Source organism: Pogona vitticeps, chromosome 13, assembly GCF_051106095.1.
Source record: "Pogona vitticeps strain Pit_001003342236 chromosome 13, PviZW2.1, whole genome shotgun sequence".
NCBI lineage: Eukaryota > Metazoa > Chordata > Lepidosauria > Squamata > Agamidae > Pogona > Pogona vitticeps.
In genome coordinates this window covers 14,016,264-14,041,675 of record NC_135795.1, presented here as the reverse complement: position 1 = coordinate 14,041,675, position 25,412 = coordinate 14,016,264, and the positions used below count along the sequence as shown (strand labels likewise).

Here is a 25,412-nt window from a genome sequence, read left to right as displayed (position 1 = left end):
TGGAACAAGTTCAGAGAAGGGCAACTAGGATGATCAGGGAACTGGAATCCAAGAAAGACCGAAAGAACTGGGCAAATTTAGTCTTGAGAAAAGAAAACTGAGAGTGGATATGATAGCATTTTTGAAATGCCTGAAAAACTGTTGGACAGAGGAGGTGCAGGATCAGTTCTTGATCATTCCAGAGTTCAAGATATGTAACAATGGGACCTAGTATGGTTCACATGGGAAGCCAGAGTTTGGTTGAGTATCAGAAAAAAATGTCCTAATTGTTAGAGCGGTGTGACAATAGAACAAATTATCATGGGAAGTGGTGAGTGCTCGAATGCTGGAGGCATCCAAGAGAAATTTAGATAACCATCTGTCAGATCTACTTTGATTTGGATTCCTGTATTGAGCGGGGCTTGGACTCAGTGGTCTGATAGCCCCTTCCAGCTCCACTATTCTATGATGGTATAAGCACATGTCAGTTGGACTTATAATGGGTATACTAACCCAGTCCTTCTGTTGCTATATTCAGGAAGGTTCCCCATGTTATTCAGAATCCTGGGAGCATGTTATTCTAAATCCTGCAGGCAACATATGTTCAAGGAAACATAGACAGCTCATTCCCACTTGCTCAATTCTATGTGGCAGAATATAATCATGCTGGCTGGAGAATTTTGGAAGTTCAAGTTCAAAACAGTAGCTTTTTTATGAGCTGTACCCGAACAGAGCTGTTGTTTTTCAGCATGCTTCCCATCTTACATGGGACCCTTAGAAATGAGAGAAGGAGGGGAAGGCCTTATGCCCTAACACAAACATGGTTTGTCCAGACATTATCTGTCTGTCTGTTTATCCATCCGTCCATCCATCCGTCTATCCGTCTGTCTGTCTGTCTGTTTATCCATCCATCCATCCATCCATCCATCCATCCATCCATCCATCCATCCATCCATCCATCTATCTATCTATCTATCTATCTATCTATCTATCTATCTATCTATCTATCTATCTATCTATCTATCTATCTATCTATCTATCTATCTATCTATCTATCTATCTATCTATCTATCTATCTATCTATCTATCTATCTATCTATCTATCTATCTATCTATCTATCTAAATTCTTATACCCACCACCACCATCTGGCTGCCAAGGCCACTCTAGGCAGTTTACAAAACAGGATAAAACAGTAACATAACAATGATTATTGAGGACAATATAGGTTCCGAGTCTTTTAAAATCCATGATGGCCTATCTGAATTATTCACATTTTGAATAATTTCTTAAAGGGAAATTATTAAAGAGCAATGAAGGGGCCAGGCAAATTTTGGGAGATCATTCCATAGTTGTGGGGCAACCACCGAGGAGACCCGGCCAACGTTTTTCGGGCCTCTCTCAGTATCTGAACTCTCAACTGGCTGGCCTGGGAAGATCTTACAGGATGGGCAGATCTAGTCAGAAGCAATGAAGGAAACTCACCATGCACAAGTATGACATGAATAAAAGGGAGGACTGTAGTTAGAGACCTCCAACACTGTCTCTACTCCTCCATGCCCCATGCTGTTGTACTTCTACACCTGATTAGAGCCTCGTGTCATCTGCACAGTCTCCACATTAATTAGATGTCCCTGATGTTCCAGTGCCCTGACGTGTCTGGAGCCCTTCCGCAGCTTTTGCTCTACTGTCATTATTCTTGATAGGTTAGGAAGCTGTGTGGCACAGCACAGTAGTTAAACTGCAGCACTGCAGTAAAAAAAAAACTCTGCTTACTACCTGCGTTCAATCCCAACAGATTCAGGTAGCCAACTCAAGGTTGATTCAGCCTTCCATACTTCCAAAGTTGGTAAATTGAGTACCAAAGTCACTGGGGTGGGGGTGGGGCAATGTGTAGTTTTCATCATTGAATTATAAACTGCCCAGATAGTGCTTTAAGTGCTATGATACATAAGCAGCATACTTTGTATTTAAGAAAGTGATGACTGAGAAGGGCTGTGGGGCTCCTCTTTCTAAATGTGCAAATAGGTAATGCCTGAATAGGCCTACAATGTTATCCTGGTTGTCCATGAGTTATTTCCCATTTCAGATGTTGTGCATTATTATTCCGAATCTTGACAACTGGATCAGGGTTAGGTAGGAGGCCCTTCTCTGGTTCTGTATGGACTCCTGACCAGATTCTAACAGCAAAAGCCTGCAGTAGGGAGGAACCTAATATCCAGATTGCAGTTTGAGATAAAGGGTGGTTAATCCAGTTGCAGTCTGAGGAACAACGCATGCTTTAATCCACTGTAGCTCCTGAAATACAACCCAAGCTCAGAAATGGTTTGCGTTTAGACTACATCTCCCAGAATGCTGTAGTCAGCTGTGGCAGATTCTGGGAATATAGTCTGGAAAATTATCTCTCTCTTTTTTTAAAAAAAAGATCTGATTATGACATTGTGCGCATCAGGTTTTATTCCAAACTCTTAATCTTTAAAGCATATAATCACACTTTGAGGAGGGCAGGGAGTATGACTTGACCAGGACCTCTAATGCTTGTTTTCTTTAACGGAATTGCTTTTGGAAGCAGTGGTAGAAAGTGCAATTCACAGAAGGCTGTGGAGGCCCTTGGAGAAAACAGGTGTCGGCCAGGATCAACCATAGCAGGTGCTGTTTTATACATCCCAGAAACTGTAAAGAATAGACCAGGGTTAGCAGTTAGGGTTCCCACTCTGCTGTTTCAGCTTCTATATATTACTAAATTAAAAGCTATTAAAAGTCATTGTGAACCTGCTGGGCCTTACCAGCCATTGTTTGGCTGTATTACTGTTTCCCTGTTCTCTGAACAGTTTGAGAAGAAAAAATGCATTCTGATGATTGACTTTTTTCCCTTGTACCATTTTTAAAAATGTGATTTACTTCCACGCATTACATCAAACTGAAATTAACCTGACAGTCATTGTTGAAAACCAGAAGGCATCTTTTTCTAGATAATAGGCCCCTGTAGTGTTCATAAGCAGAAAGAAAACCAGGAACACAGTTTACATGTTATTTAATATTCACCCCAGGAAACTTCCAGGCTGTTCTTAGGTCTTTTTGCAGTAGGAAAGAAGTGCCAAGAAAAGAGGGTATTCAACACTGTTCTAGCACAGTATCGCCAGTTGCAGAGTACTGACATGGCAATTGTATTGTTCTGTTGTATGTCAGTCAGGCATACAGCGCATAACATTTAGCTGTCTGAAGCGAAGGGCAAGAAGGTGTGCCCGCCCCGTTCCAAGCAGACTGGTAGTTACATCTTTCTCCAGTGCTGCCAGTGGAACAGCATCTTCCCGCCATACTCAAAGGCAATACACAACCAACAATGGGTCTGTCTCCTGAGATGACCACCTCGCTTTTCCTGCTCCTGCTCCTGTTGCTGGTAGATTTCTGGAACTACAATTTCCAGGCTCAACTTTCTAATGCTTCTCACTGCTTATAATCAATCAATCAATCAATCAATCCTTTATTATGGTCAAAGACCAGTAAAACCAAATCAATATAAAATAGATACATATAATTATGGCTTGGTAAGATCAGCCAGGGTAATAAAATTCCATTAAAACATGATAAAACAACCCTTCTTTCCAGTTAATAACATCATGCATCCTTAATATAAATAAAACCTCAGCCAGAGGTTATATTAAAAACATATCCATCTATAATCAAGTTACATCTTCCAGTATACTGAAGTGTCCTTCTTTTTGGTTAATTTTGCATATGGGATGTTGTTGTTAATGCTGCTGTTTTTGTTGTTGTTGGTTTTTTAAAAACCATTTAAGCTAAGCCTGAGCTATGCCAAGCAGAATTAGACATATTTCTGTCTTCCTGCAGTCTACTGTGACTTGAAAACCTTGACCCGGAATTCTCCACTTCTCCAGAGCAGATTCTTAAAGAGCTTGGAGGGACTACCAGGAGGAAGGGTTCCGAAGCAGCAGAAGCCAAAGGTGCATTGCCTCCGAGTCCTTGTCTTAGAGTCAACAACCTTAATGGTATAAGACTCTAACACCAAGGGCCAAACCATAGATAACATTTAGACTGTCGGGCAAAAAAGTTGTTGGGATAAGATATGCCTGTAAGTGCAGTCAGACAAGTGCTTTTCCCTTTGGCTTGCCATTTGTTGCTCTGCGAGACCTGCAACCAGGCACACCTTTGCTCTTGCTACCTGCCATCAACTCACCTTCAACTCAGGGCGACCCTATGTTATCTATGGTTTGGCCCTTGGTGTTAGAGTCTTATACCATTAAGGTTGTTGACTCTAAGACAAGGACTCGGAGGCAATGCACCTTTGGCTTCTGCTGCTTCGGAACCCTTCCTCCTGGTGGTCCCTCCGAGCTCTTTAAGAATCTGCTCTGGAGAAGTGGAGAATTCCGGGTCAAGGTTTTCAAGTCACAGTAGACTGCAGGAAGACAGAAATATGTCTAATGTCCTGTCCTCAACAGCCCTGCTCAGCTCTAGCAAGCTCACGCCTGTGGCTTCCTTTAGGGAGCCAATCCATCTCATATTGGGTCTTCCTCTTTTCCTGCTGCCTCCAACCTTTCCCAGCAATGTTGTCTTTTCCAGAGAACCCTGCCTTCTCACGATGTAGCCAAAGTAGGCACACTTTGGCTTCCTCTTTTAACTGATGTGGCAGTGTGACAGACAGCCTCCTAACAAGGCAAAATCGCTTGCATGATTATCCTGATACAGTATATAGGGCAATAGGATCCTGACTTCACAGTTCTTTAAACAGTTATTTAGCTCTTACAAGAAAGAGAATCTAGTCTGAAGTGAAGACCAAAGAGAAAGTCAGAACTGCAAAACAAGCCAAATGCTAAGATGGAGAAGCAAGCTATAAATTAGGGACAAAGAATCATGTTGTGGCCAATATGCCCACTAGAAATATATGCACCGTAACTGATTGCCATTTCTTGGTTATAATATATTTTAATTTCTCTGTGACATTATGGTAGCCTGGTCAGTAGCAATGCAGTGTTTAACCCTGTAGGTATAACCACATGTTTAGCGTGCTGTAGCTCATGGTAATACCTGATCAAATAAATATATTTTCTAAGGCACAGTCATGTTACTTACGAACTATTTATAACAGCAGTTTTTCTTTTACAATATATATGTAATTTGGAATTGGTAATCTCTGTAATTCTTGTGTTTATTGGTGTTGCCCTGGGAAAAGATGAGTAAGATAAATTGAAGAAGCCGAGTCTGTGAATAAGCGTTTATTACTTCCATTCCAGTTTATCTTGTTGGTGTTTTTTTAAGATGACTCATTACAAACAAAAGTCAAGGGGTAGTTTCCATACACTTTCAAAATTCCTTCAGAACATTGTTGTTATTTAGGGCTGGTTCGATCCTTGGGGGAAGAGGGCAGCTCTTGCAGTATAATGACTCTTCCCTTCCCAGTTTTATGCATGGAGAGACCAACTCTCCAGTTGCCTTGGTGGCCATTAGCCAGAAGAAACCTGTTGGCACCTTACACTTGCAGATGTGAAATAATGTAAATCTTAGTGGCAAATTCCCAGACGTAAGAGTGTTGGTAGCCTCTGTGGTGCCCAAGCCTCCCTAAGGAGTGCTTAGTACTTGGTCAGAGAGTTCCACAGGCCGCTTATCTACCACCTTTGCGCGGAGGCAAGTCCTAAGACCTCAGTAGTGCGTAGCGTAAGCCCTTTGAACAGGTCTGACCTTAAAAGAACACTTGACCCAGTACTTTGCAAGTACAGACACATGAGCTTTGTGATCCCTTAGAACTCACAACACCTCAGTTAGGTAGGACTCTCCACTCCCAGGATTTAGCCAGACCCTGCTGTTCAAGAGACCAGTCCTTTGGTAAGAATTTTTATAATTTTTATTAGAAAAATAGATTTTCATAGAATCAATTTATATTGCTCAAGCTTTAGCATAAAGAACATATTCAAAGATTATTGCAGTTAAATAAAATAACTAATCCCCACTAAAATAAAATAAAAACACTACTAAGGTAGGCTAAGGCGGGCTAGCCCCACCTCCTTCCTTCTCTCCACTTACATTCTCTCTCCTTCAAGCCATATGCTCAAACCATCAAGTTCTTTTTCTTTCCTATCATCATGGAATCGAACTTCTCCCACACAACCCATCATCCATTTTCTACATTTTCTAACTCCTTCCTTCTTCTTGACACTTCATGGCTTTTAACCAATTAGCCTCAAGGGGCTGTAACCCCTTCCTCCACTCTCAATTCCCATGAAGACCCAGGTGTTTTATCTCTTCTCCAATCACCTTGGGATGTTGCGTCTTCCATGGGCCTCTTTGTCCGACCTCCAGCTTTATCTCAAACCATGCTGTACTGCTCTTCAGGAAAACCCTTCCATAGCACTTAGAAAAACACATTCCAATGTCTCTCACATCATCTCCACACAGAACCTGTCAGACTCCATCTTACATTTCTCTGATTACATATCCCACACTGCTTCAATTCTGTTATAGCATCACTGGTCATGTCACTGTTCATCAATGAGGCACTGTTGCATGGAGCTTGGAAGCAAACAGCAAGTTGTTCATGAGTGGCAGTTTGCTGCTAAGACTTCATGATTTCCCTTAGAAAAGTATAAATTGCCAATAGGATTCTAACAATCATGTTGGAGTTATTTTGGTTCAAGGGTTAGATCTGAAAATCCACAGCAAAACCAAAAATGGCAAAAAGGATATATGCGAATTTAGAAAGGGGATGCCAATACATCTTTCTTGTATGCCAGAACTATGCAAAGTGCAATTATGGGTGCAGACTGTCTTAAATCACATCTCCTTGGGATTTAAAATGGCCAAACCAGGTACTGTATTTTGTTTAATTGCCCTCTTTTTCGCCTTGTGCACACCTCACATCAGCACGTCAGATGTCAGCACTTTGGAAAGCTTGCAATGAAAGTTCACATATATCAGATGTAAATGGAATCTACATTTACTAGATCTACTATTAGGTTGTTGGTGATTTGCAGTAGATAAGGAAGGATTTCCGTCTCAACCCTTCGATAATAGCAGCTACAAAAAATGTGTGTCCCTTGGAAAAAAAGATATTTCTGAGCACTTCTGGCAGCCAGAAAAGAGAGAGAGAGAGTAAAGGATGCTACTTCCACCAGTTCTAGTGCACATACCAAGCTCCTGTGCTCGTAATTCTTTGATTCTCAGTATCTGACCTTTGAATCTGGCTTTGATAGATGGATTTGGAGATTCTAATTTTAAAAAAAAATCAGCTGGGCCCCACAAGCCAGTTAGTTAGGTTCTTGTTTGCCATTCAGAGATAGCACAGAGTAGGGGACTGAAAGAAAGGAAAGGCTTTTCAGACAAGTAGCTTTACTCCATTATTAAACACTTATAGTTGATTCATGGAAAGGTATTTTCCTTAAGCAGTTTATGGTCCTAAACGGGAAATTTAAATGAGATTAAATCCAACAAAACAAAACAAAAAATACAAAAACAAAAGCATTAAATTAGATTATAATCCAGAAAATTGATCCCCATCACAACCAATAGACTGCCTTCAAAGAAAATGAGAGTGAATTTCTTTGAATGAGAGTGTTATTTCTTTAATTTATTTTGGACACAGGGTTCACTGCCTTGGATTGCTCTTGTAAAGTTCAGAGTAAAACCCAGAGTGGATTCACTACCCTTGAAACTGTGGCATCCCCAGCCATTCCCAGGGAGATGAAGACATTTACTTACTGAAATGTAATCTAAATGATTCCCTAGAGTACCCATCCTACCTAAGCACTTTCAGGATGACTTGAGCATGTTTTATTTTTTTTTCAAACAGGCAAAGCCAACAACAATGTCCAGTGGGATGAGGACTCTGTAGAATACATGCCCACCAATCCAGTCAGGATTGCATTCGTCTTGGTGGTTCATGGAAGGGCGTCTCGGCAGCTGATGCGCATGTTTAAGGCTATTTACCACAAGGACCATTTTTATTACATTCATGTCGACAAGGTAATAAATTGCAAATTATAAACTGCTTCTCTCACCATTTGTCTGTTTGCCCATCTCTGCTTGGTCTGCCCATTTCCTTTTCTAAAATCTCTGCTATGTACCAGAGATGTCATCTTTTTATTTTCCCATTTCCATTGTTTAGTGCAGTGAACTGGTACAGATGAAGCTGTGCTTAGTACTAGAATTCCAGACTGTTCATTTTTTTTATCTTCAGCCCACCATTCTTTGTTATTAATGGAGGCAGGCAACACTGTAGAAGGACAGGAGGTGGTTTGAAGTAAGAGAGTATACCAGAGACTTTCTCTTATAGGAAGAACATGTAGCTTGCCTATTTCAGACCTCCGCCACTGAGGCATAATCCATTTCTGGGGACATCTGAGGTAGTGGAATTCACAAGCACACTCTAAATAGAGGATGTTGTTCATTGTCAACATTGCAGTAAAATTAGACTGCCAGACTAAGGTCTCAGGACAGACTAAGGTCTCCTAAATTGCTCACAGGAATCAAGAAGGGCTTCAGTAGCTCTGCTTGATTTCAGACCAACCACTCCTTTTCAACCTATTGAGAAGACCATTTTCAAGACATGACTCAGAGTCTCCAATGTTTGCGCATGAGTTCTAAGATATGTCAAGAAATCTGTGGTGTTCTAGCTATTGAAAATTGTTGACATTTGTTTGGGTGGCTTCTCCCCTTCTCCACACACACAGAGTAAATAAATAACTCCACACAGTGTAGGCAGACTTAGACTGCAGTCCTAAACATACTGGCTTCTTTGGTTATGCTTTGAGTAGATCCATTGATAGCATGAACTCACTTGCCTTGGAATAAGTCCCACTGAACTTTGTAGGACTACCTGGAAGGAAGCTCTGTTAAATTTCAGGGAATGTACTTTATGATCGGTGTGAAAGGCAGGGTAGGCAACCTGGTGCCCGCCAGATATTTTAGACTATACTTCCTATTGGTTCCAGCTGGCATTGGGAATGTTGAGGGTTTCTTGGGGGAGAAGCCTATAACTGTTGGATACCAGATTGCCAGCTGGTGATACATGTAGATTAAATAATTTACTTTCTCAGACTACAATATCCATATTGCCCTGGTCAGTGGAAATTCTTGCTGAAGAATTCTGGGAGGTGTAGTCCAAAAAATAACCATTTATCTCTCTGGTACAGTGTGCATGTTTTCTTTGGAACACGAAGGGGATTTTGCTGTTTTCTCTTTAGCTAGGCAGTGCATGTTTTTCAATATACTGTACATGTTCCCTTCTCTCTTTTTTTATGGGTCCATGTGCATTAGGAACTTTGGAATGCACTTAAGCATGGAAATGTCGCTATCAGCTTATGCACACCCATGGGTCAAGGTCTTCCACTGAACCTTTCTTCTTCTTTTTTCATTCCCACAAAGCGTTCCAATTATCTTTACCGGCATGTCATCCAGCTTGTGAGCCAATACCCAAATGTGCGAGTCACCTCTTGGCGCATGGCCACAATCTGGGGAGGAGCAAGTCTGTTGTCTACTTACCTTCAAAGCATGCGTGATCTCATGGAGATGAAGGACTGGCCATGGGATTTCTTCATTAACCTCAGTGCTGCTGACTATCCTATCAGGTAGGGACCAAGCCTTTCTAAATTGTTTCCATGTTTTCTGCACCACTGTAAAAGACGGGGTGTCAGAAGGGTCTTTTCTGGTTGTAGATGAACATGTATATAGTCCAGCATTCTGTTTTTGATGCAGGCCAACCTGATGCAGCTAAGAATGCAGCAACCATATACAAAACAGGATGTGGGGATAGAGTATGGTCCGATGTTCCATCAAGTCCAGTCCCTAAAATCTCTTGATGAAACAAGAGTGGAAAATACATAGGTTTCCAGAGGCTGCTGGATTGCAAACCCATTAACACTAGCTGACATAGTAGTGAGAGATGATGGGAGTTGTAATCCAAAGACATTTGAAGAGCCACATATTCACCATTCTAGGTTAAACAAATGGGGGAAAAACTCTGTCTGAGATAGTGGAGAGCTCTGCCTGATGCAAGGCAATTTCCCACAACAACTATGTTAACCAGAAGAAGCATTTTAATTGGGGATGGACTGTAGCACAGTAGTAGATGCCACACTTTGTGTGTTGAATATCCCAGGTTCAGTGCTCAGCATCTCCACTTAAAGGGATCACACAGCCTGTATTCAAACATCTAGACCTACAATTCATATCAGACCCATCCAGCACTGCCAATATTAAGGGCCTGCAAGAGCTGTACTCCTAAATATTTATAGGGACACACTCCACACCTAGGAGTTGGTAAAGGAAAAGGTTCCCCTTGATGTTTCGTCCAGTCATGTCTGACTCTAGAGGGCAGTGCTCATCCCTGTTTCCAAGCCATATAGAGCGAGTGTCTGAAAATAGTTTCCGTGTTCACTTGGCCAGCGCGACTAGACATGGAACGCTATTACCTTCCCACCGAGGTGGTCCCTATTTATCTACTCGCATTTTACATGCTTTTGAACTGCTAGGTTGACAGTAGCTGGGACAAGCGATGGGAGCTCACTCCGTCGCATGGATTCGATCTTACGACGGCTGGTCTTCTGACCTTGGAGCACAGAGGCTTCTGCGGTTTAACCCGCAGCGCCACCACGTCCCTATATACCTAGGAGTTCGCTGGTAATAATAAATATCTCCTCCTGAAACTCTGTGAAAGCCACTGCCAGTGAAAATAAGTGATACTAGGCTGGATTAACCGATAGTCTCATTTGTTATTATGGCAGTTTCATGTGTTTGAGAGAAAGCTCAACTAAATGGTAGAGCAAGCGCCTGGCTGGACATGCCTGTACTGGGCATGTCCAGTCAAAAAAATCTTAGATTGCTAAAATGGGAAAACCATTTTATCCAGGAGTTAGAGGTTAGCATAGCATATGTTTCGCATGTGATGGTTCCAGGTTCAGTCCCTGGAATTCTATCTCCTTGATTCTAAGAGGCCTTAATGAGAAAACCCTCCAGGAAGCAACTGTCAGACACAGTAAACCAAGCAAAGCTAAATGGGAGAGGGGGAAAAACAGCCTGATGTAAAGCCATCAGCCACTCAGTGACTCTGCAGTTCATCAGAGAACAGCACAGGTATGATAAGTATCAGAGAAATAAAACAAATCCTCAATTATTTGGGAGATTGTTTTAGAAAATCTGTTCATGTATTCCAGATGGGCTTGATAGAAACCAACTGCCAACTAGTTAATGGCTAGTCTTTAAGGAAAGGTCAAAGAAAATGATATGCAAGTCATGGGAGTTGTTTAGAACTGTCATAAGATGCATTTAGCTATTAGCCATGCTCCCGAGTAGAAGCTTCTCTTTGTTCTGAGTAGGGAATTTGTTGGCAAGAAGGAACATTATTCTTGTTTGTTGTAAATTGATTTAAACTGTACCCAAAGGTGCCCTGAGGTCTGGATCAAGGATTCTATTCCTGTTGTCCCTTTAGAAGGAGAAGGCGAGAAAAGGGTAGACAGAGTCGTGAAAGAAAGACACTTCTTGTTTGAGAGGAGAAGGGGAAAGAACTCATCTCAAGCAGGAGGATAACATTGCCAGCTAAATGGATCTTAGGTAGCTACCAGTCAGAAGAGAAGTATTGGGGTCAGTAGAGAAATAGAGGCAACCCTCAACTTACAAACGGCCCTAGTTACAAACATTTCGACTTACAAACCGCTCTGATAGAAAAATATTGACTCAACTTGCAAACTTAGATTCGAGTTACAAACTGAAAAAACACACGGGAGGTGGCAAAAGAACTAAATTTGAACGTTCAGTTAACCGCTGGCCAGTGAAGAGGGTGCCTGTCTTCATCCTGGCTCTTCCCAGCATTTTGAGAGTGGATTTGGAGACAGTCTCCAGACTGCCTAGTATTGCCTGGTACAGCGCTGTACGGACTGTATTTTTATTTTTTGGCTTTTTTAAATTTTTGATTTTTGGATTTTTAAAAGGTGTTCCCTCCCTCCTTTACTGCCCCCCTTTCCCCAAAAGGTGCTTGTACTGGCTTGTTTTGATTGAAAAGGTGCTTTTCAAGGTGATCTGTTGAAAAGGTGTCTGTTCCCTCCTTCCCTCCCTCTTTTCTTTCCTCTTTTTTTAACTTAAGTCATCTTAGGTTAAAAGGGGGGAAAAAGAAAAAAATTCTTCCCCTAGCAGTAGGAACGGAATAACTGGCTTTGCATTGCAGTAGTTCCTATGGGAACTAATGATTCAAGTTACAAACCGCCCCTTGACCTAAAAACCAAAAAACAGCCGGAACAGATTAATTGGTTTTCAATGCATTCCTATGGGAAATGCTGATTCGACTTACGAACTTTTCGACTTACAAACTTCCTTCCGGAACGGGTTGACTGTAGTGTGATTCACTACAGAGCAGAAGAGCCATGGCTGCCAAGGGTTCAATCCCCAGCTTCTGTAGTCCAGGTCTAGGAAAGAATCCTATCTGGATTCATAAATTGCCATTGCCAGGAAGGATAGGCTAGAGTTGGGGGGGCATTTTGGACTTCACCTCCCACAATCCCCAGCCATTATGGCCAGTGGAAAGGAATTATGGGAGTTGAAGTCCAAAACAAAGTCAAACCAAGGATTTGTCATGTTTGTTTTCAGCAGTAATTAGCAAGTTGGACCAATGGCCTGCCATGGTTTAAGACAGCTTCCTATTTTCCTAAGGTACAAAAACTCATGTAAGAGGGAAGAAAACCTATTAGGAGAGTTAGATCCATGTGTCCTAGACTGTAATTCCGATTGTCCTTGATTATTGCTCATGTTACCCGGGGCTTATCAAAGTGACAGGCCAATACACTTGGAGGGAACCACATTGTGAGGAGGACTGATTTATGGGAATAGAATTGGAGGGTCACTTGCAAGGTAATTTGGTTCAACCACCTACTTTATTCAGGCAGTTAAAAGCTTCATCAAAATATGGATGACCAACTTCTCATTGAAGACCTCCAACAATTGATTCTCAACGCCCATGGAGGTAACTGGTTTCATTGTCAAAATATCCTCTTTGTTGAGAGTTTCCCCAAGCCATTTAGATCCATCCTGCCTCGGGGTGGCGGGGGTGGGGGGAGAAAAGGACAAGTCTTTCCTTTTTCTATAAGGCAGGTCCTCAGGTCTTGGAAGAGTGCTGCCACATAAACCCTCAGTGTTCTGCTTCCCAAGTAAAACATGCTGGCGAGATGTCACATGCTCCTGTGACAGTTGAAAGGCAGCCAGGAAGCTGCCCTTGCAGAGAAGACCAAATACAGCAGCTAGGTCATCCAAGGCACCAAAGAGCCTCTCCATCCTTCTACCCTCCCTCTCAGTTAATGAGGGGAAGAAAAATCGCAGCAGTCTACAGGGAGGTATGCATGCCATGGTAGAGCTGCACCTGTCTCCTTTCCTGGTCTCATTTTGGAATAAGTGGATAATGAGGCAATCGGGAATAGATGGTGGAGTGTTTGCTTACAAATACTGCAGTCCAGAAAGCACAGATGGGGCTCATTTTAGAGTACTTGTTCAGTACTTCTGAAGACCACACAGTTCTGACCTTCAGACCCCATCATCTCAAACTGTGCTTTCCAAACAGCAGCTTTTTTCTCTCTCTCCCTATTCCCATATACTTTCAGTGGCTCATGTAGTTACTGGTGGATAACATCATCTATGTCATCTTTGACCAGAGATTGGAAAATTACTTTTAAAAACTGATACTTACAGTTATACTTCTAAAGCAGCCACCCCCCCAAAAAAAATCAGAAGTCCAAAGAAGTCTGAAGAAATGAACTGTATCCACGAAAGCTCACATTAAAATATATCAGTTAGTCTTTCAGAGAATCATAGAAAAGTGAAGTTGGAAGGGGCCTACAAGGCCGTCAAGTACAATCAAAGCATATCTGCCAGGTGATTATAGAATCATAGAGTTGGAAGAGACCACAGGGGCCATTGAGTCCAATGCCCCTGCCATGCAGGAACTCCATCAAAGCACTCCAGACAGATGGCCATCCAGCCTCGGCTTTAAAACTTCCAAAGAAGGAAAATCCAACACACTCTGAGGCAGCCTATTCCACTGCCGACCAGCTTTGATTGTCAGGAAGTTCTTCTTGAGATTCAGATGGAATCTCTTTTCCTATAGTTTGAAACCATTGCTCCTTGTCCTAGTGTCTGGAGCTGTGGAAAACAAACCTGTCCCTTCCTCGACATGACATCCCTTCAGATATTTAAACATGGCTATCATGTCCCCCGTCTGAAGCTAAACATCAAAAAAACTAAGATCATGGCCACTGGCCCCATCACCTCCTGGCAAATAGAAGGGGAAGAGATGGAGGCAGTGACAGATTTTACTTTCTTGGGCTCCCTGATCACTGCAGATGGTGACAGCAGCCACAAAATTAAAAGACCCCTGCTTCTTGGGAGGAAAGCAATGACAAACCTAGACAGCATCTTAAAAAGCAGAGACATCACTTTGCCGACAAAGGTCCGAATAGTCAGAGCTATAGTTTTTCCAGTAGTGATGCATGGAAGTGAGAGCTGGACCATAAAGAAGGCTGACCACCAAGGAATTGATGCTTTTGAATTGTGGTGCTGGAGGAGACTCTTGAGAGTCCCCTGGATTGCAAGGAGAACAAACCTATCCATTCTGAAGGAAATCAACCGTGAGTGCTCACTGGAAGGACAGATCCTGAAGCTGAGGCTCCAATACTTTGGCCATCTCATGAGAAGAGAAGACTCCCTGGAAAAGACCCTGATGTTGGGAAAGTGTGAAGGCAAGAGGAGAAGGGGACGACAGAGGATGAGATGGATGGACAGTGTCATCAAAGCTACCAACATGAATTTGACCAAACTCCAGGAGGCAGTGGAAGACAGGAGGGCCTGGCGTGCTCTGGTCCATGGGATCACGAAGAGTCGGACACGACTTAATGACTAAACAACAAGAAATCATGTCCCCTCTTAACCTTCATTTTGTAAAGCTAAACATTCCCAGCTCCCCAAGCCACTCCTCATAGAACATGGCTTCCAGACCTTTGACCATTTTGATTTCCCTCCTCTGGACACATTCTAAGTTATCTAAGTTTTTCTTGAATGCCTCCAGTGTTGGAGCACTCAGCAACTCCCGAGGTAATTGGTTCCACTGTCACACTGCCTCTTGCGTTGTTGAAAAAGAGTGTTTGTGATGACCAGCTTGTTCTCTTGACAAAACTCTATTAGCCTTTGCCCTGCTTCGTTCTTAACTCCAAGGCCAAACTTGCCTGTTGTTCCTTTTATCTCTTGACTCCCTACTTTAGCATTCCAGTCCCATAGAATGAGAAGAACATCTTTCTTTGGTGTCAGTTTTAGAAGTTGTTGTAAGTCTTCATAGAACAACTCCGGGAGGTAATGGAAGACAGGAGGGCCTGGCGTGCTCTGGTCCATGAGGTCACGAAGAGTCGGACACGACTAAACAACAACAACAACAACAGTCCATCTTAGGATACTTCTGTACTCAGTTTAGCAGTGCTTTAGTTATGCCTTAGGAATTACAGTAGGCACATGCCTAAATTATGCCATAGGGATTTATCACTGCTAAATTGTCATTTTCAACTACTTACTTCCAAGCTTTGCATCTGATTTCCTGAACTGTGTTTTTCCAGCATCAGCAACACTGTCTCATCCTTGGCAGTTGCTTGCTCATGTGCTTACCTGCCTTAAGTGCTCATGTGCCATGATCTATCTCTATGCAACATCTCCCTTCCTGAGCCTGCCTGAGTGTGCTGAGATCATCAGGGGAGGCCCTTCTCTCAGTCCTGCCACCTTCCTATGGGAGAGGGCCTCCTCTGTCACTGCTCCCAGACTTGAGAACTCCCTCCCACGGAAGGCCAGCCTGGCCCCATCTTTGCTGTCTTTCCTCAAGCAGGTGAAGACCCTTTTTTTTCCAGGTAGGCTTTTCTTTAGTGACTATGTAGGGGACAGTAAACGAGATAGCTTATATTTTCTTGCTTATCAATCTGTTTTTCATAATGCTTTTACCTAACATTTTTAATATAATGTTATTAATTTTTTCCTTATATTAGAATAATTTACTGGTTTTAACCTTCAATATTGTGTTTTTAATAATATAAGCTGGCGGGTCCTTTTTAAAGGAAAAAGACAGAGTAAAATATTTTAAATAAATAGATTAATGATAGTAACACCACAATTCTTGGAAGGCAACTAAAATCATCAGAGAATTGTTGTAGGGCTGGAAGGGATTTTGGAAGTCTTCTAGACTAACTCTCTGCCCAAGGACGCAGACCTCATACCATACCATCCAAATCTCGGGCCCCATTTTGTTTTTCTCAATGTAGAATTCTTCCAGAGCACTTGGGGATATACGGAAGGTCCAGTGGGCTCAGTTTTGTTCATGGCTGCCACTGCATAACAGCAGGCCTAAGGAAGCAGGAGGCGTGACTCAGACTTAGAGCCTGCCTGAGCCCCAGTGGCCTCCAGTGCCAACATCAAGCCTGAGCTGCAAGGTGAAGTTGCTGGCTTCTCTCTAACAGCATGTTTCCTTCAAAAGAGAATGCCTTTGCTGTACCACCTGCTATTGGTGAGCCTCTTTCCCCACCTAGGGAATTAAGCAGCTCCCTTGTTTATCAACAAGGACAAACCAAAGGCTGAATCAAAGATTATGAAAACATTCAGGATTTTAATCACTTCTTAAATCATCATGGGTCAGAAACATATCTTCAGAGCTAATAAACAGATCTGAAACTGCTGTTCAAAGAGATGGAGGAATGCTTTCTGGTTAAAACTACAAAAGGGTGTTCAGAAGCGGTATTCTTTCCTTTGTTTTTTTCTCTCTTCTTCTTTCAAAAAGCTCGGTCGCCATTTTTCCTAACAACTACCCGGTGAGGTAGGTTAGCCTGAAGGTGGGGTAAAAATTCTTCCTGCAAGAACAAAAAAATTACAAATATTTTCCCCTTGCCTAGGAGAAGGCTAGTTGTTTTCTGTAAGTCTCAGCTGCAATTTTCACATTTAGAAAAAACTGCCTTTGTGCAAAATGCAAACTGTAAAAAATTCCTATAGCTGCTGCTTTGTGGTTTACATTTTAGAAGCACTGAATTGCTTGTATATCTTTGATCAAGTCAAGTCTCTGTGTGGATAGCTGCTTAGCTTCACAATGGGAAAACATACTAGATACACAGAGACATTTTACACAAATTAAAGAAGCCTCAAGGGAAAGGAGGCTTCTTGCAACGCAGGTGTAATCATTACTTCTCAGGATAATGATTATGTCATATTGATACTTATTAAATCCATGAGAACACGGAAGTTGGCAAGTGTTCTTCACATCCGTAGTTGAGCAGCAATTAAGTGAGGGTTCTCAGTTTATGTTGATTTTAGCAGGGGATCCTGGATCTCAGCTGACCTTTCAACAGATTTGGAAATCTGGGATTCTCCAAAAAAGTTAGATTTCAAAGAGATACACCATGGTCGTGCATTGGTTTAGCACAACATTCACCTGTCAAGTAAATCTCTTGGACAGATGTCTTGCTTGGAGAACTTTAAGGAAGTTTGCTGATGTCATGGGTTATTTTTGATCAAATAAGTCTGTGGCTTTGTATGGTTTTTTTTTTCCAGCCAGAATTCCAATATGCCAAAGACTCTGGCAAAATGTAGATAAGCGTTGAAAAAGTAACGCAGCTTCAGGTGTTTATCCAAAACACACAAGTGAATGTTTTCTTTTCCATTACAAGCCTTAGCAGAAGAAGCCTGGCCTTTCTCTACAAGGGTTTTCTTTTCCCCACCCCGTTTGGCCCTAAGATAAATTTCACAGGGAGACTTTGGGCTCTTAAAGCTGTTTCTTTTAGCAAGGGATATGGAAACATTTCAGTGCTGTTTTACTCACGTACATGGCTGCTCCACGCTAAAGCAATGCCTCTTTCTTGCAGCAAAAGAGATGAGAAATATATTTTGCTAGGTGGTTGTCATGCCATTTGTAAAACCAAACCAGGAGAGGTTTTTACCTGGCTCTTATCTGAGTTTTACAGACATTTCAGTGCTGAAAATTGTGGCTGGTAGCCCAACATCACCCCAATGCAATGCAGTTTTGCTGTGAGAGCATTTCATGTACAGGAGAGTCGGTGAGGTGAAGTGAAAGGGAAGGGGAAGGGCCCTCGGGACTCTGAGAAATTCCAAAGCTCAGAAGAAGAGTTGTGAGTTGTTAAGAAGTGAAAGGAAAGTCCGATGCGGCAAAGAAAAATACTGCATAGGAACCTGGAATGTAGGATCTATGAACCTTGGGAAGCTGGATGTGGTCAAACAGGAGATGGCAAGAATAAACATTGACATCCTGGGCGTCAGTGAACTAAAATGGACGGGAATGAGCAAATTCAATTCAGATGAGTATCATATCTACTGTTGTGGGCAAGAAGCCCGTAGAAGGAATGGAGTAGCCCTCATACTCAACAAAAGAGTGGGAAAAGCTGTAATGGGATATAATCTCAAAAATGATAGAATGATGTCAATACGAATCCAAGGCAGACCTTTCAACATCACAATAATTAAAATTTATGCACCAACCACCAGTGCTGAGGAGACTGAAACTGAACAATTCTAGGAAGACTTACAACAACTTCTAGAACTGACACCAAAGAAAGATGCTCTTCTCATTCTAGGGGATTGAAATGCTAAAGTAGGGAGTCAAGAGATAAAAGGAACAACAGGAAAGTTTGTCCTTGGAGTTCAGAACGAAGCAGGGCAAAGCCTAATAGTTTTGTCAAGAGAACAATTTGCTCATCACAAACACTCTTTTCCAACAACACAAGAGGCGACTCTACACATGGAAATCACCAGATGAGCAATACTGTAATCAGATTGACTATATTCTCTGCAGCCAAAGATGGAGAAGCTCTATACAGTCAGCAAAAACAAGACCTGGAGCTGACTGTGGCTCTGATCATCAGCTTCTCATAGCAAAATTCAAGCTTAAACTGAAGAGAGTAGAAAAAACCACTGGGCTAGTCAGGTATAATCAAAACCAAATCCCTTATGAATACATAGTGGAAGTGAAGAACACATTTAAGGAACTAGATTTGGTGGACAGAGTGCCTGAAGAACTTTGGATAGAGGCTCGTAACATTGTACAGGAGGCAGCAACAAAAACCATCCCAAAGAAAAGGAAATGCAAGAAAGCAAAGTGGCTGTCCAATGAGGCATTAGAAATAGCAGAGAGGAGAAGGGAAACAAAATGCAAGGGAGATAGGGAAAGTAACAGAAAATTGAATGCAGACTTCCAAAGAATAGCAAGGAGAGACAAGAGGGCCTTCTTAAATGAACAATGCAAAGAAATACAGTCGTGCCTCGCATAGTGATCGCTCCATTGAGCGACAAAATCACTTAGTGACGGAGTTTTTGCAATCACAAAAGCGATCGCTTTGCAATGGTCCCTATGGGTTTTTTTCGCTTTGCGATGATCGCGGGGAAACGATCATGGCAAAGCAAGCCTTTTTTCACATCTGTTCGGTGGTTTCAAAATGGCCACCCACTGTTTTTCCTCTCTTAAAAGGCAGCGAAAATGGCGGCACTATGGAGGATTTTCATTATACCAGAAGGATTTGGATATCCCAGACAACCCAGATAGTGTGGTTGCTGACCTAGAGCCAGACATCCTGGAGAGTGAAGTCAAGTGGGCTTTAGAAAGCTGACTCTTCGTGACCCCATGGACCAGAGCACGCCAGGCCCTCCTGTCTTCCACTGCCTCCCGGAGTTGGGTCAAATTCATGTTGGTAGCTTCGATGACACTGTCCATCCATCTCGTCCTCTGTCATCCTCTTCTCCTCCTGCCTTCACACTTTCCCAACATCAGCGTCTTTTCCAGAGAGCCTTCTCTTCTCATGAGATGGCCAAAGTATTGGAGCCTCAGCTTCAGGATCTGTCCTTCCAGTGAGCACTCACGGTTGATTTCTTTCATAATGGATAGATTTGTTCTCCTTGCAGTCCAGGGGACTCTCAAAGAGTCTCTTCCAGCACCACAATTCAAAAGTATCAACTCTTCGGCGGTCAGCCTTCTTTATGGTCCAGCTCTCACTTCCATACATTGCTACTGGAAAAAACATAGCTTTGACTATTCAGACTTTTATTGGCAAGGCGATGTCTCTGCTTTTTAAGATGCTGTCTAGGTTTGTCCTCGCTTTCCTCCCAAGAAGCAGGCGTCTTTTAATTTTGTGGCTGCTGTCACCATCTGCAGTGATCAGGGAGCCCATGAAAGTAAAATCTGTCACTCTGTTTATACTCTGCAAAAACACCTTAATATTCAGTTCTGTACTTGTACACGTGAGACCTCCAATGAGACATTTCAGTGTCATCACATTACTTGGGAAGAACGGCTCCTCATAACCAACCATGCCCTCCTCCAAGACATTGTAAGCCAAAGGCCATTTCAGAGTTGGTCTGGTGTCCAAATTGGCTAATGGGAAAAAAGAAGGGGCCCCAAAACCTAACAGCCTATATTAGCTGAAATACCTTATTTCCAAGCACTATGTCTTAGGAGAGCTGTTCAGACTTTTTACAGTGGGGAGGAACAACCATAAGCAAACCATGATGTCAGGGGGATGAGGAGGATCCTCTGCAAAGCTGGCAGGCCCTGATTCAGGTCTTGGCTGGACCTTTTCCATTCCTACTGCAGGGTGTTAACAGGAGGGGCCACTGTTGAAGTCCTCCTTGGATGCTATTGTACTGCAACTCCCATCAGACTCTTGCGGACATAACCCCGAGTGAGGGAAGATTATCCCTGCGGCCCAAGCACTTTTTATGGGCCTCTTTTATAGGTGAGCCGCCACCACCCTTTTTCTGTGCTTTTCAACAGACAACCAACATCTTCTGTTGGCTGAGCAAACGTGGGTCCCAGTGGACTCCACAGGCAAGAGAGTCGTCTCTTTGCTTAGGGGTGATGGTTGGGGGGAAAAAAGTCATTCTGCAAATCTGGGTGTTCCCTGGAGCCTGATGTCAGCAGCACTTTTTATAGGCCCCTTTGGGCTGTGGTTTGTTCTGGAAGTCCCAAACTGAGTTTCAAGGAAATGGATTATTTCCCCTTTACTTTTACTGAAGAGTTGAAGAAGCCCAGGAAGAGGAAGTGTTGATTTTAAATTCTAAATATACAGAAAGAGAAAGACTCTTGTGGTGCCTTAAAATGCAGTGGTCTTCAACCTTGGGCCTCCAGATGTTCTTGGACTTCAACTCCCAGAAATCCTGGCCAGAAGAGGTGGTTAGTGTAGGCTTCTGGGAGTTGTAGTCCAAGAACATCTGGAAGCCCAAGGTTGGGGACCACTGCTAAAGAATTACAGATGTATTACAGCAAAAACTCTTCTGGATGCCTCAATAAATCTGTTAGTCTTAATGTGCCGCTAACCTTTCCTTTGTGTTTGTGTGTGTGTGTGTGTGCGCGCGCGCACACACACACACACACGTGCATGTATCCTTGTTGCTTTTAAAACATTCTTAATCCTGCTCTTTTCCTGACAGCTACCTCCAAGGACTCTGAGGAGTCATAAAGAATTTGCACACATATGCCTGCTTTACACTTGGTGTGTGCTTTGCACCAACCAGCACTCTGGTTTCTGGAGGCAGAGATGCTGAGAGCTGAGTGAAATGAATAAACTAATGAAATTGATTTCTCCATTTCTTTTCCGTAGATAAACTGCTCCATTAAATTCCACTCCAAATGTGAAATAAAAATATTATTAACTGAGAACCATCTTAAAAGATGAAGCGAACATCCATTTATATAAATCCCTAATGATTTTCAAAATACAATTCATTTAAAAATATTCTCCAGTAATTTTCCAGATTGCATTGATGTGGAAGCAAGAGGCCTTTAAGATTTGGTGTATAAACTGAAGATGTATATATAGTCTGAATATTTCTTTTCAGGAATGTAAAGGGAGATGAAAGGTCACCTGGGGGTATCCTCACTTACTTAGGTGAATGGCTGTTTGCAAATCTGAATGTATATCCCTATGATAAAAATATTGATATCTGTGGGTTAATTTTGGTCTTCTGCTTTTTCCTCCTGTCCAATTGCTTCACAGGACAAATGACCAGCTCGTTGCATTCCTATCAAGATACCGAGACATGAATTTCTTAAAGTCTCACGGAAGAGACAATGCAAGGTAACAGGTTTGGTAGGATGATTAAAACTGTGCTGTTTTTATTACCCTATATTAAATGAGTAAATCACAGGTCATTTCAGTGCTTAAGATAACAGGATTTCCATTTCACTTTTCCCAAGAAAAAATAGAAATTGTTGAGCTAACAGATTCTGATCACTGAAACCTATTGAAAATATTCTCTTTGAATATACAGTGGTGCCTCGCATTACGCCATTAATTCGTTCCAGCGAAATCGCTGTAGAACGAAAACGTAATGTGAAAATAAAAAGCCCATTGAAACGCATTGAAACCCCTTCAGTGCGTTCCAGTGGGCTGGAAACTCACTGTCCAGCGAAGATCCTCCATAGGGTGGCCATTTTTTCTGGCTGTCTTGCGAGGAGTCTGTCCCAGAAAACAATGGGGAGCCATTTTATTTACCCGACAGCCATTTTGGAACCGCGATCACCTGGAGGAAAATTGTCGTTTTGCAAAAAATCGGTTCCTGAAGCAGGGAGTCGATCATCCCAAAGCCAAAAAAACCCATTCAGACCATCGTTTTGCGATTGCAAAAAGATCGTCGTAATGCGGTTTCATCATAATGCAGGGCAATCATAAAGTGAGACACCACTGTATGATATACCATATCTTTCTGTGTATAAGACAATACCTTTGTCTAAAATCTTTAGACTAAAAATTGAGGGTCGTCTTATACACGGAAGTAAACTGAGTAGAGAACAAAATAGCCCATACCTTGCCTCTGCAAATAGGCTTCCTCCAATCACAAGCCTTATGTAACTGGTTTCAGCTGATGCTGAACAAACCAATTGGAACACACCTCGTTGGAGGTGGAGCCTGTAGGCAGTGCTCCACAGGGAGTCGTCTGACCGTTCTGAACCCAAAAACTGAATACTCAAAGCTAAGTTAAGATTTCTTAATTTGGGGTTAGAAAAGTGGGGGGATTATCTTATACATGGAAAAATACGGTACTTAGAGGTCCTGTTACTCACTGTAGTGCTTACAAAGTAATTTATTACTGTTATGCATCACAGTGTTTTTAAAAAGCAACTTGTTGCATTGTTCATTGCTTTATAATTTATTTTCATTGCTTATTTGAACAGTACCTTTGGATTGATGAAAGAATTGCATAAATTTGATGTCCTGCCACAGTACCTCCAAAAATGGCTTTTAAAAGAAACTTGACATATAACTTTAAAACATTACCATTATATTGATGGGAAAAAATATATTCCCTTTTAATTATGCTATTTTTAAAATATAACTTTGTGCCCATGCCACCCACATATTCTGATATTGTTGCTGCCCAAAAGTAATTAGATTAAGGTAACTAAACTACTTGCTATGCTGTAACTCCAGTCTGTAGCTATATGTATTACTTCCCCATTCCAGAGTTTAGACTTTGAAACTTTGGCCAAGATTCTATTAGTTATGCTGTTTGTGTAAATCTTAATTGCTGTTATCGGCATGTTTTATGGCACTCCAAATTGCATGACTCAGAATGAAATAGCAAACGCCTATGCTGGTTTGTTAACTTGAGGCAACTCATCACTTATACTATCACAAAAAGTTAATAGAATTCTTATTGTTTTGAACTATCATTCCCAAAATCCCACAATCAGCATGGCTGTGAGGTTCTGGGAGGTATTGTTCAAAAAAAGTCAAGTTTCCATACTAGATTAAACCATAGTTGCAAAAACTATTCCAGAACTGAGTTGAGCTGAGCTGAGCAAAAAATTAAGCTCTTCTCACGCCTTTTATTCTCCCATTTAAGCAGTGTGGTGTATTTAAAAATGATTTTATCACCTTTTCCAACATGCCCATCCAAGGAGGATGCAGGGCAGGAAGAGATTTTAGTGCTTCTGTCACTATGGTGACAGTGTTGCCATTTTCTTTTCTTCCATGGAGTCTCCTCAGAAGTATGAGAAGTTCATTATATTTTTTTTCCTCCACGATATGATTTCTAAAAGGAGTTCCTGAGATCAACTACTCTATGACTGAAGTTTTTCTTTTTTAATTATTACTTTTTAAAAATTAAGTTAACTTTGTTTACATACAAAAAACACACCACAAAACCCACAAAAACAATAGTGCACCCCTCACCCCAGGGACCATCCATTAATACAGTACATACACACACACATTTCCTTGTCTAACGAGGTAATCATCAAGCAAGGCACCGCTGTACAGTTGTGCCCCGCTTTACAATTACCCCATTTAACAATGAATCCGCTTGACAGTGAGGTTTTTGCGATCGCTTTTGCGATCGCAAAACGATGATTACAATGGTTTTTTTCGTTTAATGATGATCAGTTCCCTGATTCAGGAACCGATTTTTGCTTTACGATGATCAAAAACAGCTGATCGTCAGGTTTCAAAATGGCCGCCGGCTGAAGAAAATGTCTGATCGCTGTGCTTAGGGATGGATTCCTCGCTGCACAGGCATGGGAAATGGCTGCCCCTATGGAGGATCTGTGCTGGATGATGATTTTTCAGCCCATTGGAACACATTGAACGGTTTTCAATGCATTTCAATGGGCTTTTTTATTTTGCTTTACGGCGTTTTCTCTCTACAGCGATTTCGCTGAAACGAATTAACCTTGTTAAGCGAGGGACCACTGTACATACATGCATACACACATTTCCTCCATCTTTTAAAAGACCACTTATCCCTTCCACAAATACAAATATTCTTAATTTTGCTTTTGCCCTTTTTCTTTATTAAATACAGCATTTATAAAGTCACCCCATATCTCATTAAATTTATTAATCTTTATCACTCTTTTTTACACTTAATTTCAGATGTCACTTTATTGTTAATAGCAGTATTCCAGATTTCATTATACTGTTCATGTGGTTGAAAAATCCAGTTCTTTTTCCAGTTTTCTGCTATAAAATATTGAGCAGTTGTTATATTTACAATCGTATCTTTCTTCGAGTTATTTACATTATGATTACCTATTAACAATAATAATGCTATTCTTGATTATGCTTCAATACTGACTTCTGGTACTTCTCTAATATCTTTAAAAATGTCCCTCCAAGCCCTTTGTATTCCTCACATTACCACCATAAGTGCAGATATGTACCTAATTCTTGATTGCATCTCCAGCACATCTTGAAATATTTAGAAACTGTTCCGTTTAATTTTATCAGCGTTAACTACCATCCCCACGTTGTTTTATAACCATTCTCTTTTATTCTGACATGTTTTTAAAAACCCTTCTATTCTATACATTTTTCCATTCCTCTTTATCTATTTTTCCTGATTCTGCCTCCCATATTATTTTAACGCTCCAAACTGATCTGGCTTTTCTGTCAGTATTCATTCCTCTGCTGGTGTACCGCCCAC

At 41.7% G+C, this 25,412-nt stretch overlaps 1 protein-coding gene across 3 annotated transcripts in view; it reads left to right on the top strand.

The window, feature by feature from the left end:
* Positions 1 to 25,412, top strand: part of XYLT1 (xylosyltransferase 1) — a 257,453-nt gene that overhangs the window by 180,906 nt on the left and 51,135 nt on the right. For all 3 annotated transcript variants that reach the window (XM_020802967.3, XM_078381244.1, XM_078381245.1), the window contains 3 exons: positions 7,780 to 7,952; positions 9,354 to 9,556; positions 21,986 to 22,066. In XM_020802967.3, coding sequence (XP_020658626.3) covers positions 7,780 to 7,952; positions 9,354 to 9,556; positions 21,986 to 22,066 — 457 coding nt within the window. The remainder of the gene's footprint in view (positions 1 to 7,779; positions 7,953 to 9,353; positions 9,557 to 21,985; positions 22,067 to 25,412) is intronic.